This window comes from Saccoglossus kowalevskii, chromosome 4, assembly GCF_978046115.1.
Source record: "Saccoglossus kowalevskii chromosome 4, keSacKowa6.1, whole genome shotgun sequence".
Classification (NCBI taxonomy): Eukaryota; Metazoa; Hemichordata; class Enteropneusta; family Harrimaniidae; genus Saccoglossus; species Saccoglossus kowalevskii.
The window spans coordinates 13,123,296-13,139,779 of record NC_140644.1 but is presented as its reverse complement, the minus strand read 5'-3'; the positions used below and the strand labels follow the sequence as shown (position 1 = coordinate 13,139,779).

Below are 16,484 nucleotides of genomic sequence, written 5' to 3'. Positions count from 1 at the left end.
TTTTCTTTGTCTCGTGTGTGTACTTGTGTTTTATTATATTTAATGTCTTTTGACCACAGATAATGTAACAAAATATATTATTTAGTGTCAAATAAAATATACTATACTATACTATTATCATATACCATATATTGTCCAGCACAATTCCCTGTATCACACTCGGCTCAACACACTCTGTTTCATCAATCTAAACAATGGTGTCTGCGGTCATGCCGTGGTAAAATTGTAAGGTATATGATAAAAGCTTTATGGACTAGATAGGGCTTTTGTTGCCCTTGGTCATACGGCTTTTGTTGCCCTTGGTCATACGGCTTTTGTTGCCCTTGGTCATACGGCTTTTGTTGCCCTCGGTCATACGGCTTTTGTTGCCCTCACAAGTTCAGGTGCTCCTGCCGCACAACCTTGGGCTGCAAAACCCATATCCAGATCATAAAGAATAATAATGTTATGAAGGAGACTTTGTCGATGATACGACTGGTGCACACTCATTGCGCATACTTTGCGGTAATAACGTCACAGTACGTGAACGTCTTTGCCGTTTGTCTCTTCTATGCATACCGGATCAAACCTGACATGAGAAAACACAGTCTCTGTAGCAATATTTTTACTGAACAGTTTTATTCTGCTTTTACATGATTAAAATACAGTCAAAGCCGACAACATCAAAAACTAGATTTTCTACATATGCACTCCGGATTGACAAGACATGATTGTACAAGCTCTGTTTTCTGAAAAGCTAAATTAACAGTGAATTACACGTCTATAGTTGCCTGTATGTTAAAAATGATTGTCACACTTTTATGGGGTTCCATGCAATCGTCACAGCTTGAATATCACAGAATAGAATTTAAAGTCGCTATAAGCATGAATGCCGAGTTTACAAGTTATTATCAACGACATAGATCTTGTTATCAATCTAAAAAAGATAGACAGAGGCAAAACAAATAAACAAAAACCCATCCATCAACAGTTTTATTGAAACTGACAGTCATATCTAAGAGACTGGTAATTATGACTTTGTTTACATTCAAAATTGTCACCCAATTTAGATCTAATCAAAAGACAAAAATAATATATCGTCTTGTTTATGCACGAAAATAAAACATAGCTGTCAATGAATAGCCAAAATGATTCATGTTCAATTCATTTGACTGGCAGACTCGTGGGCAAACAGATGGACGGATGGGGACAATGCATTTCGCAAATATGGTGTCAAAAAGGTGAAAAAAATAGAACAATCATGTGTCGAATTTGAATCAAAATCAGTGATGTATTTGTAAATAAGATGGCCAGACTCATGAGCGGTAGACCCAAGTTCAAATCCAACCTTAGGATGAACATCAAAGGGTGGACCCCTACCCTGGGTGAGTGTGCCACAGACTCAATGGGCAGGCCAATTCCACTGACAGAGATTCATTCACTAACAAATGCGACTTTGGGGGAACCTTGGTTAAGGTCCGCAGGTGCTTGTGTTCGACCGGGCCTGGTTGACGCCAGGATAGCGCATTATAAATTGCCACTTGACAGAGAGATGGCCACACAGCCCTGTCATGTAGTCCCAAACATGAATATGTGTAGTCACTAGCACTTGCAATTTGCACATACAGAAAAAAAAAAAAATCAGAAGAGACAACAGTGACACTCAATGTCCGGAACTGTCGCCTGGCACAAAAAAATATTAAATAATAAAAAAAAAGATGGCCACCATGTTTGATCGCATCATGGGCATAGTACCTCATGTGCTATCCAAGTGCCAATTTACAATAAAAATGAACAATGCATCTGACATGACATTTTAAGAAACATGATGGCCACCAGATAGCCATTATTGTTCTGATGGCAAAACATAGGTGATGGGCATACATACCCAGTCAAATTGGGAAATGAATCTCTAAGATGGATAAGTGAACAAGTGACTGAACAGAGATAAGACAGATCCTTCACGTCCCAAGGGACTAAAAAAAATATTACTAAAATATTTACATAGTATCATTAAAATGGCAGTTTTTTAAATGAATAAAACTGGCTGTGTTAAAAACAGAAAATGGAAAAAAATAAAAAATGTTTTACAAAAAAAATCACAGGATATCTGGATGAGACTTCTTAATCACCAGAGCAAAATTGATTGGAATAATAATAAACTGTATCAGCCATACAGGTAAAATGTTCCTTTCGCAGCATTTTGTATTCTCAAAATTTGTGAATATACATTTATGATACATATATCTGTAATAAAAAAAAAAGGTCTTGCACAAGGTACTGGAACACCTGGGTACAAAATGATTGACAGCTAGAGACTGCGGGGTGGCAATGTCCGACACGACGATGTGTGCTGTGTTACCAGCAAAACAACGTCTTATCGTTTTTCAAAATGTTTCCATTTCTGCTTCATGTACGATACATTTCCCTGATGCTTCTGGGTCATTTGGAGTTTTCTTCTAACCAATAAAAAGTATACAAATCCATTGCAATACCCAAACCTGTCGAGGAATACTTCTTCATCTGACAGTGTATGTTTAAGTAGCGGCATCTCCAAGGAATGAACAAAATTGGCAACAGCCTGGTAATACGAGTCACCTAACCAACCAGAAAGCTTCTTGTTTGTACACAGGTATTTTCGACGTATCAAATTTTGCCATGCATATATTGCTTCAACTCAACTGGGAAATATACATTCAATCACATGCACAAGACATAGGCACAGTCAGCAACATTGTCCTTGGAAACATTTTTGAAAAATGCATCTCGTGCTCACCTACAGCGGTGACGACTTTCTTAATCCTTAAAGTGATTGCAACTTGCAGCTTACAAACTTCTTGGGAGAAAGCCTAGATAAACTATGTACACAACTCACAAATGTCTAAATAATCTGAAACTTATAGCTTTGTTGATTGTTCTATTGTTATAATAGACAATAAATGCATGTTTCGTCTAGTAAAACAGTCAGTCACATCTGTTAAACAAGTAGGGAAAGATGACTATGAATATTGCAATTTTCTTCGAATCTCACCCAACAGTGTTTAACATGATGTAGCTTGATTAACCTTTTCACCACCAGTTCCCTCTTTTCATCACAAATTCACAAAATAGTCCTGTTTATAGTCTGCACTTTCCTTCAGAAGATTGGGACAAAAATAGCCAATTTTTTTTAGTAAAAACTGAAAATTTACTCAAATTTTGTCAGTTGGCTCCAAACATATTGAAGAATATAAAAGAAGAAATTGCTAATAAATTTGGGCAAGGTATCTGGTGGTGAAAAGGTTGAAATCTATGATTTGTTGAGCTCCTCTGTCCGTTGTGCTAGTGCTGCTTGGAGGCCTTGAGTTTTCTCCAAATCTAAAACAGTGTATTCTGTTTCCGGCGAGGCTGGCACTCTGGGTCTTGGAGGCGGCTGAGGGTCACTGGGCTCGTCTAACGCAAGATCAATATACTGAACCTCACTGGTTTTCTTTGGTGGTTCTTTCTTACTTTTCCTGCTCGGTGCACCTGGTGGCGGAGGAGGTGCTTGTCGCTGTAGTTCCCTGGAATTCTGCAAAATATACATACAATGCATTGGATCAATATTTTAACATAAATATTAAGTAAATAATTAAAAATGTACACTTACTAGTCACATTAAGATTGATTGAAATGTAATAGTGATTGATAAAATTGTTTGAGTTATTGTAACTGAAGAAAAACAAACAATTTCAGGACATTTTGCAGTATTTTAAAGCGGGGAATCGTCACCTGAGCGTTCGTCAGATGGCCATAGCGTGTCATTGTTTACAAACAAGTGTCTACCCATGAGGCTTTGTGTTTCTAGCATGTGTGGTTATCGTCGCTTAAGACTAGATTCCCGCGTATACGCAGGTGACGAACCCCCCCTCCTTTATTATTCATTTTTCTCCTCAGAATAAAAACAGCATAGATATAATATTCTGACTGACACAGTGATTCAATTCCACTTTCGTATTGATGACTTTTTAAATCAAAGTAATAAATTGGGGAAAATGTAAAAGTTTTTTAAGTGAATAATTGTGTGCACTGTTTGTGTTTTAATGTGTATGTTATGTTTGAAATAATTAGGCAAGTATTTCCATGAGTAAATGCAACCACAAGAAAATACAACAAAGACAATGTCAATGTCAACGCCTAACATTTGTGCCTCGTGTACATTTTTATCAGTCGACGATATAGCACAGTAAAAACGTCTACATATTTTCATTTGAGAATTTGACCTATACCTTTTAAATGAATCATAACGTACCTCATAAATTTGAGTTCGCGATGGATCATGCGTGACATATAACTCTAGCGACTGATGATCAGCTGGCATTGGTAGCTGAATGTAATTGCCATCTTTTAAAGCGCCATCGCCATCAGATGAACTGCTACTGCTCTCCAAAGTGTCACAGCGTTCGTCTCCATCTTTAGCGTTATCAGGAAGCCTGCCGTGACATATTAAGATAATAGCCATTATGTATAGTTACATGTGTACCGTATTTGCTTTATTAAGCAACAGCGACAGACTAAATATGATTAATTCTATTTGCATACTGATTGATGCCATTTCACATAAAAGGTATTGAATAAATTGGTCATGTGGTACTCCAAGTTTGACTGATTTGTCAGTTAGAGGGAGACAGATTACAACTTTCAGAGAATAACAGTCCTTGTAGATCAGATACACATATATTTATAAAGTGGGGAAAATGGAATACAGTTGATAATAAAGTAGCTGTTTGTGACCGAATAAAGAGAACAAATTGGTTTCCAATATGTTGACCATTAAATATGTCATCTCACAAACGTTTCTATGAGCCTCAGACTTTGAGTTGTATGGCCACATGAACATGTTTATAAAATTGAGTCTTAAGTTGATTCCTATATCGACGTTAGATTAGTCACTTTTGAATTTAGGTCATTTACTAAAATTTCATGTTTACCACTGTGACCGAACAAACTTTGAATATTACATACCTCCAGGTTTAAGTTGTATTACACACCTAAATCACAATTCGATCAGCAATGCATGATTGAATTTATTGTGGCGAAGACAAACAAAAACTTAGTTGACAAGCTTTTAATCAGTATGGCATTCTGATTTTGACCACGTTACTTGAAATTTAAAGAGCTTTCAACTAAGTTTTGCAGACAATATAATTTTAAAACAATACATCACCTAAGTCATGACCTATTACATAAAAGAGATAAATGTACACAAAAAAACTTACGGTAAAAGCTCTGCTTTCCTGAAACTCCTGGTTCTAGGCGACTGTATAAACATGCCGTCCTTTGACGCATAGTAACTTCCTGTACCAATCAAGGTGAGTGGTGGTGGGATAGCTATGTAATAAATGAGCAATCAGTTATTAAAACAATGTCCAGTTGTGATGCATTATGGGAGGAAAATGACAGTCCAGAATATATTTACCTAATTAGTATTCAAAGTACATTGAAGCTATTAACCGTTCAAATAGCGTTTTCTGCCAACATTTTTGTGCAACATTTTTGTGCAACATTTTGCAATTTCGAATTTAATTTCTTTGTTAATTTTTTACTTGGTTATAAGTCTTGACCACATTTTTTTCTGAAAATCTGTTATTTATTTTGTGAAATTTTCATTTGCATGTTTAATGGGTTAACAAAATGGTGAATAAGTACATGATGGTATGCTATACCCTTTCCCATACAAGCTATAAAGTCCTATTTTGGTGCAACATCAGTAAAATCTAGGATTTATAAGATAAAGATATGCACCTCAAATGTCCATGTACAGTGATAAGCAGTAAAGATCCCATTAAATAGAATGTGTGAATTGATAATATTTCTAGCCAATGGCATCACAAAACAGAATGAGCAAGATCACTGTATCCAAAAGATGTCATAAATGATTTGAGAATAGGCAAGCACACTGCAAAAGCGGTACGAGGAGAATAAATCAACTACATGTAGTTCTTTCGCAGACTCACTTATTTGCATTTGTGGAAGCTGCATACCTTTATTCTTGGTCAAATATATACTACCCCGGTAAACTCAAGAAAATTTTCTATCTAATGCTTGCCAAAAATGAGAGCATCAGACACTTGCACATTTCAAATGGAACACACACGAATAAAGGTTCGGAACAAATGCATGCAACATCGACACTACTTACACTTCGTCATGACATCCCCCATTGACTTTCTACCAGGCTTGTTGTCTCTATTGATGGGAGGGGGAACTATCATGGTTTGGGGTCTCCTGTCCATTGGTAGCTGCGCCGCAGGCGGAGGAGTAGGATGTCTAATTCCAGCCATTGGGGTATATGTGCACGTAGTGTCCATGGGCAACACTTCTGCATTACCGGCAGGTACGTACGTATCTGTGATATGAGGGTTGCATCCACCAGTCATATCGACATAACCCGGCCGTTCATGACTTATGTTTGAATAGTCGTTGCCCGGGTGTTGTAAGGGTATTAATGTGTCCAGGTAATTTGCAGGTTTATTACTGGGAGGTACATCGTAGTCGTCCTCTTCATTGCTACTATCAGTTGACGCTCCATCATGTTTTTTTAAAATATCAAGCTTGTTTGCTAGTTCTCTGTCATGCAATGTATGATTCACAGTACTGTCATTAAGAAAGACTCGGTCATCAAAGCTTGGTGGCGGCGTGCTTGGAATCTTTGGACTATGCCCATTGTCAGTCTGTGATGGTTTGGGCGGCCTCGGAGGAGGAATTATTGGAACATTTGTAATATCCATCTGTGCTGGGCGTGGCGCTGGCACAAAGTCGTATGCACCCATGGAAGATGTTTTTATATAGGTTTCCTCCGCTAAATAAACATATTCATCATCTACTTTGTCAACTCTTTGAGGAGGCCGAGGAGGCACATGCTGGTCAAAGTCGTTTAGAACATTGCTACCATCACTGCGTGAAGCAGACTGATTTTTCATTGAGATTTCGGTGAACTTATGGGCTAGTTCATCTGTTGATGAAGAACGTTCTCTAAAATTATTTGCAAACTGATTCGATGGGGGAATATCGTAAGAACTCTCATTACGTATAGATGATTGGGGTACATCAATAGCATTCTCATTTCGTATGGATGACAGGGGAATATCGTAAGAACTCTCGTTACGAATTGATGATGGAGGTACATCGTAAACATTGTCATCAAGTATGCCTGACTGTGATATATCTGCACGATGAGATGGGGGTATATCGTAAGTATCTTCATCTCGTATAGCGTTGTCACTGTGTATCGCAGAGGGAGGTACATCATAGATCTCATGATTTGGTGGTATATCATATATTTCATTTGTTTCACTATCAACAACTGAGCCAGGTCTGACCGGCACTGGTGGTGGAACTAAATCATCCGCTTCCACTGGACCAAACGAACTCGATAATGTCTCCTTGCTTGTCATATTACTCAATTTTGACAATTGTCTGTCAAATTGACGACTCAGTGGATCGGTATCTTCATCGTCATTCGCTAATTTGGGCCGAGGAGCGGGAACAAACTTATAGATACCTTCTGAATCGTTAATAGGGGGTAAGCCAGCACTGTGTATTGGTGGCACGTCATAGTCAGAATCTGGGATGACCGGTACTGGATGCGGGGGATGATCATATGGGCTGATTGTTGGTGGCGGCGGTGGAGGACTGTTACGAGGCATGCTACTTGTGCTCATTGTGCTCGTTTGTCGTTCAATTGTTCTCGCTGATGATGGGTACTGATACTGATTTTCAGTACTGGATAAACTTGAATCCTCAAAACCGCCAGCCCGATCTGACGTGGCACTGATACATTCACTTATTGGAATATATGGATCGTTTGGATCAGGAGTTGGAAGAGGACTGACGACTTTCGATGACGTCCTTTGTCTCGGTTCTGAGCTTGGAGAGATAGTTGATGCAGGAGAGGAAGAATAATTATTAGCTGCCGGCGGTATTGTAATGGGTGCTGTTTGAATTGTACCAACACTCCCTGCAAAAAAAAGTGAAAAGAGAAAAAGATTAATTCAAATGTAGAATTGAAACATTATGTTAAATAATTTAAATTAATTAACATTTAATTGTTAAATTCATGAGCATACAAATTAAAGTTGTTATTCAGAATCCACGCATGTACGAAACAAAACACATTAGTTGTAATAGCTGCAGCATATGGCCGAAACATTACATATTCACGTTTTGAAATAATGGACAAAAAATGTTCATCAGAATTTCACTGAATACAAATATATATTGATTATGTGCAGGTAGGTACAAATATTTACATTATCTTTGTATTGAATTGACATGTAATTTGTTTGACAGAGAAGTATGCAAAAATGCTTGGAGAAAATAAAAATGGCTGCTGACCGGCCATTTCAAATCAACACTACATTTTAAGTTGCATATGGTTGTTGTTAGTCAACAGTTTTTTCCCCCACAGAATTTTATCTTAAATGTGATGTGTGAGGGAGCACTTCAATTACACCAGCTATTAGCCAGTAAGACTTGTGTGTGAAGCCACTAGTATGTTTATTGACGAGTACTGGTGACCAGTGAATCTGGGCAACTCACTATTAGAAACTTCGAAACTGGCTGCTTTTTTGAGAATAATGAAGGTGGAAATACTGACAAATCTGTGTTTTCTATTTTCTAGGAGTTTGAGCTGGCAAACATGTGTTGTACTGACCAGAATTATATTACATAACATGTGGTTTCAACAAATTAAAATTAAAATTAAATTAAAACCATATTTTGATCTTTGTAACCTGTTTTTCTGGAGAAATTGTCATCTATGGAATTCTAATTAGTGGTACATGTATGAGCCCTGAATTCAAGCTCATACCAAATGTGAATCAAACGGGCAATTTAGTGTGAAGGCTCAGAAAAAAAAAACAGATAACGTTTCTGGTCAATTTTGTGTTCCAAATCGCTTTTTTTTAAACATGAGCTTATTTTTTTTATTATTTATTATTTTTTATTATTTACATTAATTTGATGAAATAGGATTAACAAAAAATCAAAGCAAGCAAATATAATCAAATATCGAATTAACGTAATTAATCACCAATGAAAAATAATGCTCTTACACAGACATGTCCAAGTTTGACAGTACAGTATTTAGTGTAAGTCGCGCCGTGAAAATATTTCTGCACGAATGCCAGAAAATCATCAACTCGTGACAACTCATAGCGACAGAAATTACGAGGTTTACAGTATAAACACACAGGAGGAGATATGTCTGGCTGTATGCATAATGTTCTTAAAGCGAGAGGGTCGTCACCTACGCACGCACGGGAAAGATAACAACACACGCTAAAAGCGCAAAGGCTCATAGATAGATGCTTGTTCGACACACTATGGCCATTTGAAGCATGCGTAGGTGACGACACCGCCGCTTTAAGCAAACAACGATGATTCCCAATAGTCACTGAGTGAACCAATCAGTGTGACTGATTCAGCAATGGAAGATAACAGCAAGGTCCCTCTCTGAGACGCTTTGAGGCGAACCCAGCTGGACAACGAAAATAATTTTTTCCGATCAATCTTTATATTTACTTCAATTTCCTCGAAATGTCAAAAATATCAGAAGCACATTAGTTTTTACTATTATACGTGGGCGTAACACTATAATAATGATTTACATCTAAAAGTCTAATCAGAAAATATCAATATATATGCAAAGAAGATAGCATAGCAGGTTTTATAAATACAACATATTATATAACAGAATGATTTACATGTTATAGTGAAATGACCTTTTGACCTCTGACAATATCGGTAACATTTATGGATCAGTGGTACCAAAGCAGCAAATGGAACTACTGTAAAATCATTTATTTTCACTATTTTGGTGCTTTGATCAATTTTACTGGAGTTTAAGTTCACAAACATGGGAGAAAAACAATGAGCTCTATTGTAATTTTACAAGTTCACAGAGATTTCATTTAGCAGATTTTACTTAAGGTAGCGAGACTATTATTTGTGTTGAAAACTACGATTTTCACATTTATTTATTAATTGATGAAATGCACAATAAACTTTCATCTGAAAAAGTCAACGTAACCTAGAATGTCATGTAAGTTGGTTAAAATGTCGATTTTTCGAAGGGAAGCAAGGCAGCTTCAGTAGTGTTTTCCAAAATCAACAACACAGGTTTAATCTGTGTGCCTATAAATTTCAAAGACTAAATCAAGACAAAGCAATGTTAGTATGTGTTATCAGTAGCTATCTGACACACAATAGTTGTGTTCACGTTACATGAAGTACGGGCTAAGATTTAAGCTGATTTAGGCTTATCTAGCATATTTGCATTTCGGCTAGACCCAATTGCGTCCACGCACAGGGAGGGCCTGTCGTTAGCACGGGCTAAGGGGTGCCATTAGTCGGTGATCTTTGATAAGCCGCTATTTCTGCTGCTGGCATGTTTCGTTCTAATTTTGAAGCGACATGCACAGGAACGCGAGAGAAGACTGACCCAACTTATTTGGATGCACATAAACAGTATACAACGAGCGTAACAGAATACAGAGTTTTATTATTGCATGTCGCAGACAGCGAACCAAATTTTTTTTGTCTACGATTGGAGCTGCTGTACGCTCTACTACTACAGTGACCCGATTAGTGTGGAAGCGAGTGCGGAGTAATGACTGGTGGAATAGTGTCAAAAAATAGTGTCCCATGTTAACGAACATGGGACAATTTTCACACCCAAAGGTCGCCGCAGAGGGCGCTTAGCCCTGGGCTAAGCGTTCGCGCATACTTCGTTAGCCCGTGCTAAGGTCTAGACCGCGTCTTAAATTCGGATCAGATTTAACCTGTACTTAGCATTCCTTAGCCTGTGCTAAGCGTTCACGCACGTTTTCTTAGCACGGGCTAAGGAATTTGACCTCTTAGCCCGTGCTAAGGAGCTGTGCGTGAACGCAACTAATACACAATGAGTGTTTCCAAACATTTGAGTGGTTTGTCTCCGCCCCTGTTTATTTCACAGATTAGTCATTTGCATATGAATGTGTCAGACACAGCCACACAGCCACTGAAAAAAATCATTGATTTTGGTGTTTTCATCTGGCGATTTTATTGAACTATAGCTATCCCATTCCTTTATTTTTTGGTTTCCAATAGCCTTACACATTTGGATGCCCCTACACATGTTAAAACAAACCTTGATGGGAAAATAAATCGTTTGTGCAGATAAACAAGCTTGAAAATCTTTGCTGTGACTTCATCGACGTTTTCTAGGAGTTTATGTTTTTCAAAATACATGGTCTTTAACAAAAAATAACGTATACTTATTGTCGTTGGATTAACACCAAATTTTTACAGCTTTAAGGTGATAATGAGAGGAACTTGAATGTGCCCAGAAAAACTATTTCATGGATTATTTACCAATGTGTTGTGGTTTGAGTTGGGGGCAATGCGACTAAAACAGAAATTAAAATTCAGGACACTAATTTTCAAAACGCGTTGCTTGAATAAAACTAACCAGACACATTCAATTTACCAGACTATTGAACAACTAGGAAAAGTGAACAAAAACCTTCTTGTCACCAGCATAAATGCGTAATTATTTTTTTTACAAAAAAAGTAATTTTCCACTTTTCAATAAGTAACGCACCGTAGAATGCAGATACGGGCATGTAAAACACATTTTTGAAAAGCTTGAAGTCTGGCGATTCTAAAAATATATACTTTCCTGGGTCTATTTGTAGTCATTTGGTCACGATTAGAAGATGAAAACAAGTATGCAAATAATAGTCCCGCTACCTTAATATTGGCGAAAAATAGGAAAATTGAAAACCAGTGAATAATTACACAGTATACTAAATTAAAGTCACCACCATATTCAAATTCAATTTAAAAAATATACATGAATTCTAGATTTAGGTGTTATCAGATGTACCCTACTTCCCTTACTATAGTTCAAAACCACATGCATGCATCGAACGCATACATGCACTATGTACCAAATGCCAGTAGTAAAAATATACACAACCTGTGCATGTTTCTCCATATCCAGCGCAGATTGACGAATGAGACTTGATAAAATAAAACGGTAATGGCGCAGTAAAATTACTGGATTCTGTCGTAAATTCGCTCATCCGAAAAATCGCCCTGGGCAGTTTCACGGCTGCTGGGCTCTTATTTAGGGTTCAATTTTTCAAAAAATTATCATCAAATATTTTAAGGGAGGCTTATATTTTCATTGAAAAATCCACCTACGCCAATTTTCAAGACCGGCAGTTGGACCACCCAAAATGAAAGAAATTATTGCAGAAGCTAATCTAAAATTGTATACATCTTTTTTCTAGCTGGATTAAAAAGTAGACTGCACATCTTTCTCCAAAAAATTACATTAACATTGTTTACAGCGATAACAGCTTTGAAACATTGTTTACAGTGATTTGTTTACAGCTCATTGTCAAAACGAAGCTAGCCCATTCATGCTAGTCGCAATAAACATCAGTACTCTTGTCTAGTCAATGACTACATCAAAACTTTTAGCATCAGAAAAGATTAAAATAACACCTTAAAAAACTGCCAAAAAATCGCCCTGGGCAGTTTCTTGGTCCCATTATATTTTTTTTTTAAAAACCTGAACAGCCGTTTAACGGCTCTGGGTGAATTTATGGCAGAATCCGGTACTATTATTGTCTATCTAGTACTACAGTTAAATATCAGTTGCATATAATATAGATTATTAATAAATGTGCGATTGGTTGGTTTATTGCATTGTATGTGTTCAAGAAACGCTAACACATCGAGTATGCAAATCAGTCTTCGTAGACATACATTGCCACGTGTGAAATGCAAGAATGGTTAACGATGGAGCGAATACAAAATGAGCTGCATATTAGCTTTTACGCTTAACTAAATCCAAATGTGCTCCAACAATACATCTCTGCATTAAACTTACAAAGCATCCCTTTAATGCACACATCGTAGATTTTTCAAGTACATGTACTATGTGGTACAATGCAAGGAATTTTAACATGGGAACGCATTTCTGAAATCCATTGTATTTAACCAAAGACATTAGAAAGATTGTCTTTGATTTAACGCTACAGAAGCTATAATGCGCACATGGTAGGATAATGTCACATTACATCGTCGCTACGTACGCTATAACACCACAAAGCTACAAGATTTCAGTTGTATGAAACTGTTACTGTTTAGCTTATACAAACCGATCGCAGCAACTTAAGTTACATTGCATAGATTATATATTAGATATTAGACCACTGTTGGCCATCTACTTGTTAAAATACATAAACAAGGTCTAAATACTAAAATCACAGCAGCAGTCTGAACTAATTATAGACAATGCAATAGGACATACTAATAAGTACAACCCATGTGGATTTCATCATGTAGTTTAGGTCATTCTTGTATGTAGACTGCTACCCTTGAAGACAAACGTGCAAGTTTCGATTAAAAAAACAATTTCTCTATTTATATCACAGATTTTTTTTTTTCAGAACATTCCGAATATGCATGGAATTAAACGGATAAGAACAAATCTCCAGCAGATGTACTATGTTACAATAACTGCAATTCTCTGAAGAGCCGGGAAGATATTTTATTTTTCTGTTATTTTGTTTTGTTTTTAATTTACAAAACCTTTGCTGAAAAGTGAAATGGTTTTTCCAGTTGATAGAAAATACAATTCATAAAAAAATCATGAATTTTCGTAGCTCAGAAAATTTCATTAGGAGCCATCTTGTAAATTAGTAACCTTCAGATGATTCAATCATGTCAATTGTATTTTACAAAATGAAAATTTGTTTTTCACACAAGAAACAAAATACACTGATTCAAGCTCTGAACAACCTTACACAGTTTTTCAGAAGACAGGAAAAAATTCTTCTATGCACTATATATATACTCACCTGATTATCAAACCTTGCTAAATGGAGAATTGTTTACCAAGATTTTCTCAAGTGTAAACAAATATGTTTATAGTATTTTAGCTAATTTTGTATTTCTGATTCTAAAATCATTTTAGATTAGTTGTGTTACTTTATGTTTCTTATATTGGACTTTACTCGGACATTGTTTTTGTGTACGTTCCAAATAAAATATCCTAGCCTATCCTATCCTTTGTTACGCTACACCTTATGGATCATGTTGGGGGTTGAGCTTGAGCAATTTGTAGCCATAAGCAGCTGAGCTAAATGAGTGAATAGATTATAACATACTTTTATGTATAGATTACTGACTCACAGTCTAATCGTATATTATTAAATATCATAAACCTCTTATGAACCCTTTGAAGTGCTACTCACATGCTACTTCACATTTCTTAAGCTGAAAATTCGGTGTAAATATTTCAACATTTTGTGAATTATTCATTAAATTTTATCATTTTTTTTTTTACCATATGAACAGTTTCTGATACTGCTTTTAATATTTGATCAAAAGATTTCTCAATTTATATCAGAATTAATTTCATGTGAGGAGTAGACTGTACAATATCAATTTTATACGTGTAGATGATGCCAAAAATTAGACAATGACACAATGCACTATAAGTACACAGTGAAAAAAACATATTTTTTGCATCTACATCAGTTCCCAAGTACATCCAATAATAATCACTTGCTGCAATGAACCAATCACCACACACTGGTTGAACCAATCACCACACACTGGTTGAACCAATCACCACACACTGGTGAACCAATCACCACACACTGGTTGAACCAATCACCACACACTGGTTGAACCAATCACCACACACTGGTTGAACCAATCACCACACACTGGTTGAACCAATCACCACACACTGGTTGAACCAATCACCACACACTGGTTGAACCAATCACCACACACTGGTTGAACCAATCACCACACACTGGTTGAACCAATCACCACACACTGGTTGAACCAATCACTACACACTGGTTGAACCAATCACCACACACTGGTGAACACAGTAAAAGAAAAATAAATATGCATGTAATAAAACAAACTCCATCATCAGTCTAAAGTCTACATGGCCTGTACCCTTCTTTGTATGGTACACACTGGGTGAAATATCAGTTCTAAAGTCTACATGACCTGTACCCTTCTTTGTCTGGTACACTGGGTGAAATATCAAGTTACTGGAAGTTCATACAAGTACTTGAGTCTATTATGTACTTGTTAAATAGAAGACCTACATAACTGTCACCATGCTCTGCAGTCAGTGTTCCTATTTACATACTTAACCACACAGTGTATAATATTCCTTACATTTCATTTAACACAACATTTGAACTGATTTTCTAAAATTATCTAATTTGAGATGCTGAAACATCTTTCGTTAACAATTTTAGAACCCTGTTTTCCAGTCATCTATGATACTATGGGTACATAATTTTCCTCTATAGAGGTATTTAATTTACATACATCATTCAAGAGTTATTTAAGACAGACGTCAAACAATGTCTATATTTTATATCTGAAAGTACAAGAGCTAGCCCTATTTAAAAACTCTGTTACATTAAAGTAAATTCTCATTATCCCATGGAAAATTCACTCCTCATTGCAACAAGAATGGCGTAATTTGAAGCGGGAGGGTCTTCACCTGCGCACACGCGGGAATTGAGTCCAAAGCGACGATAACAACACACGCTAAAAACGCAAAGGCTCATGGGTAGACGCTTGTTTGTAAATAATGACACGCTATGGTCATCTGGCGCAAGCGCAAGTGACGACTCCCCCACTTTAAGACAGAAACAGCGTACAAGACTGATGGGTTTTTCCAAACACAATACACGTGTAAACAATTTTGAATAGCTACATGCCATTTTTGCGAATTTGGGTCAGCGCATGAATTAACTGAATCTTAATTTGCCTGGTGTACCAACAAACTTAGTGTAAGAAAATACTTAATTAGTGACATCTTGATTTAGCGAAATTACAGATTAATTAAATTGAAATTATAGTTTAATTAAAGACATTTTTTTATATCCTTGAGTGAGCAGACAGCTGAGAAGATCAAAACCATGTGAGGCGAACACACTAACCAATGTACCATGCCAAAGTATTCTATTACCCATATACATGAATAAAATGAATTTACTATGCAGCACATTAATTATATTTGTAATTATTATATTATATTAATTGTACCTCCCTTTAAAGCATCATTCATGGGCAAGACATTGATAAAGCATTAACTATACAAAACTGAGAGGTTTTGTATCCAGCCAAGACCAGTCTTGTTGAAGTGTATCAACACAGGTCAGCATAACAATGAAAACAGACAGTATAGTAAATAGCAGATGAATAAGTCAACATCTAACGTTGACAATACCAGGTATTGACAAACTCAAGCCCCAATTTCACCTTGTTGACCTCAGAGCATTCCATGCATACTGAGTCACCACACAAAAACAAACTACCAATTTTATGAATTACTCACTATTAATGTGCAAAATTTAATTGAAAAAGAATGATTGCTCGATAACCTTTGAGATGACGAATAATTATGAATTATTATTAGTCATGATTATTCATCTTTGCACAGTTCGGGG

The 16,484-nt window shown here is 36.5% G+C and overlaps 1 protein-coding gene across 2 annotated transcripts in view; it reads right to left on the bottom strand.

Moving 5' to 3' along the window:
• Nucleotides 1-601: 601 nt before the first annotated feature.
• LOC102802232 (uncharacterized) overlaps nucleotides 602-16,484 on the bottom strand; it is a 33,389-nt gene continuing 17,506 nt past the window's right edge. For both annotated transcript variants that reach the window (XM_085497803.1, XM_085497804.1), the window contains 4 exons: nucleotides 6,140-7,957; nucleotides 5,217-5,328; nucleotides 4,250-4,430; nucleotides 602-3,529 (listed from right to left, as the gene is read on the bottom strand). In XM_085497803.1, the coding sequence (XP_085353929.1) occupies nucleotides 3,269-3,529; nucleotides 4,250-4,430; nucleotides 5,217-5,328; nucleotides 6,140-7,957 (2,372 nt within the window). In that variant the 3' untranslated portion in view covers nucleotides 602-3,268. The remainder of the gene's footprint in view (nucleotides 3,530-4,249; nucleotides 4,431-5,216; nucleotides 5,329-6,139; nucleotides 7,958-16,484) is intronic.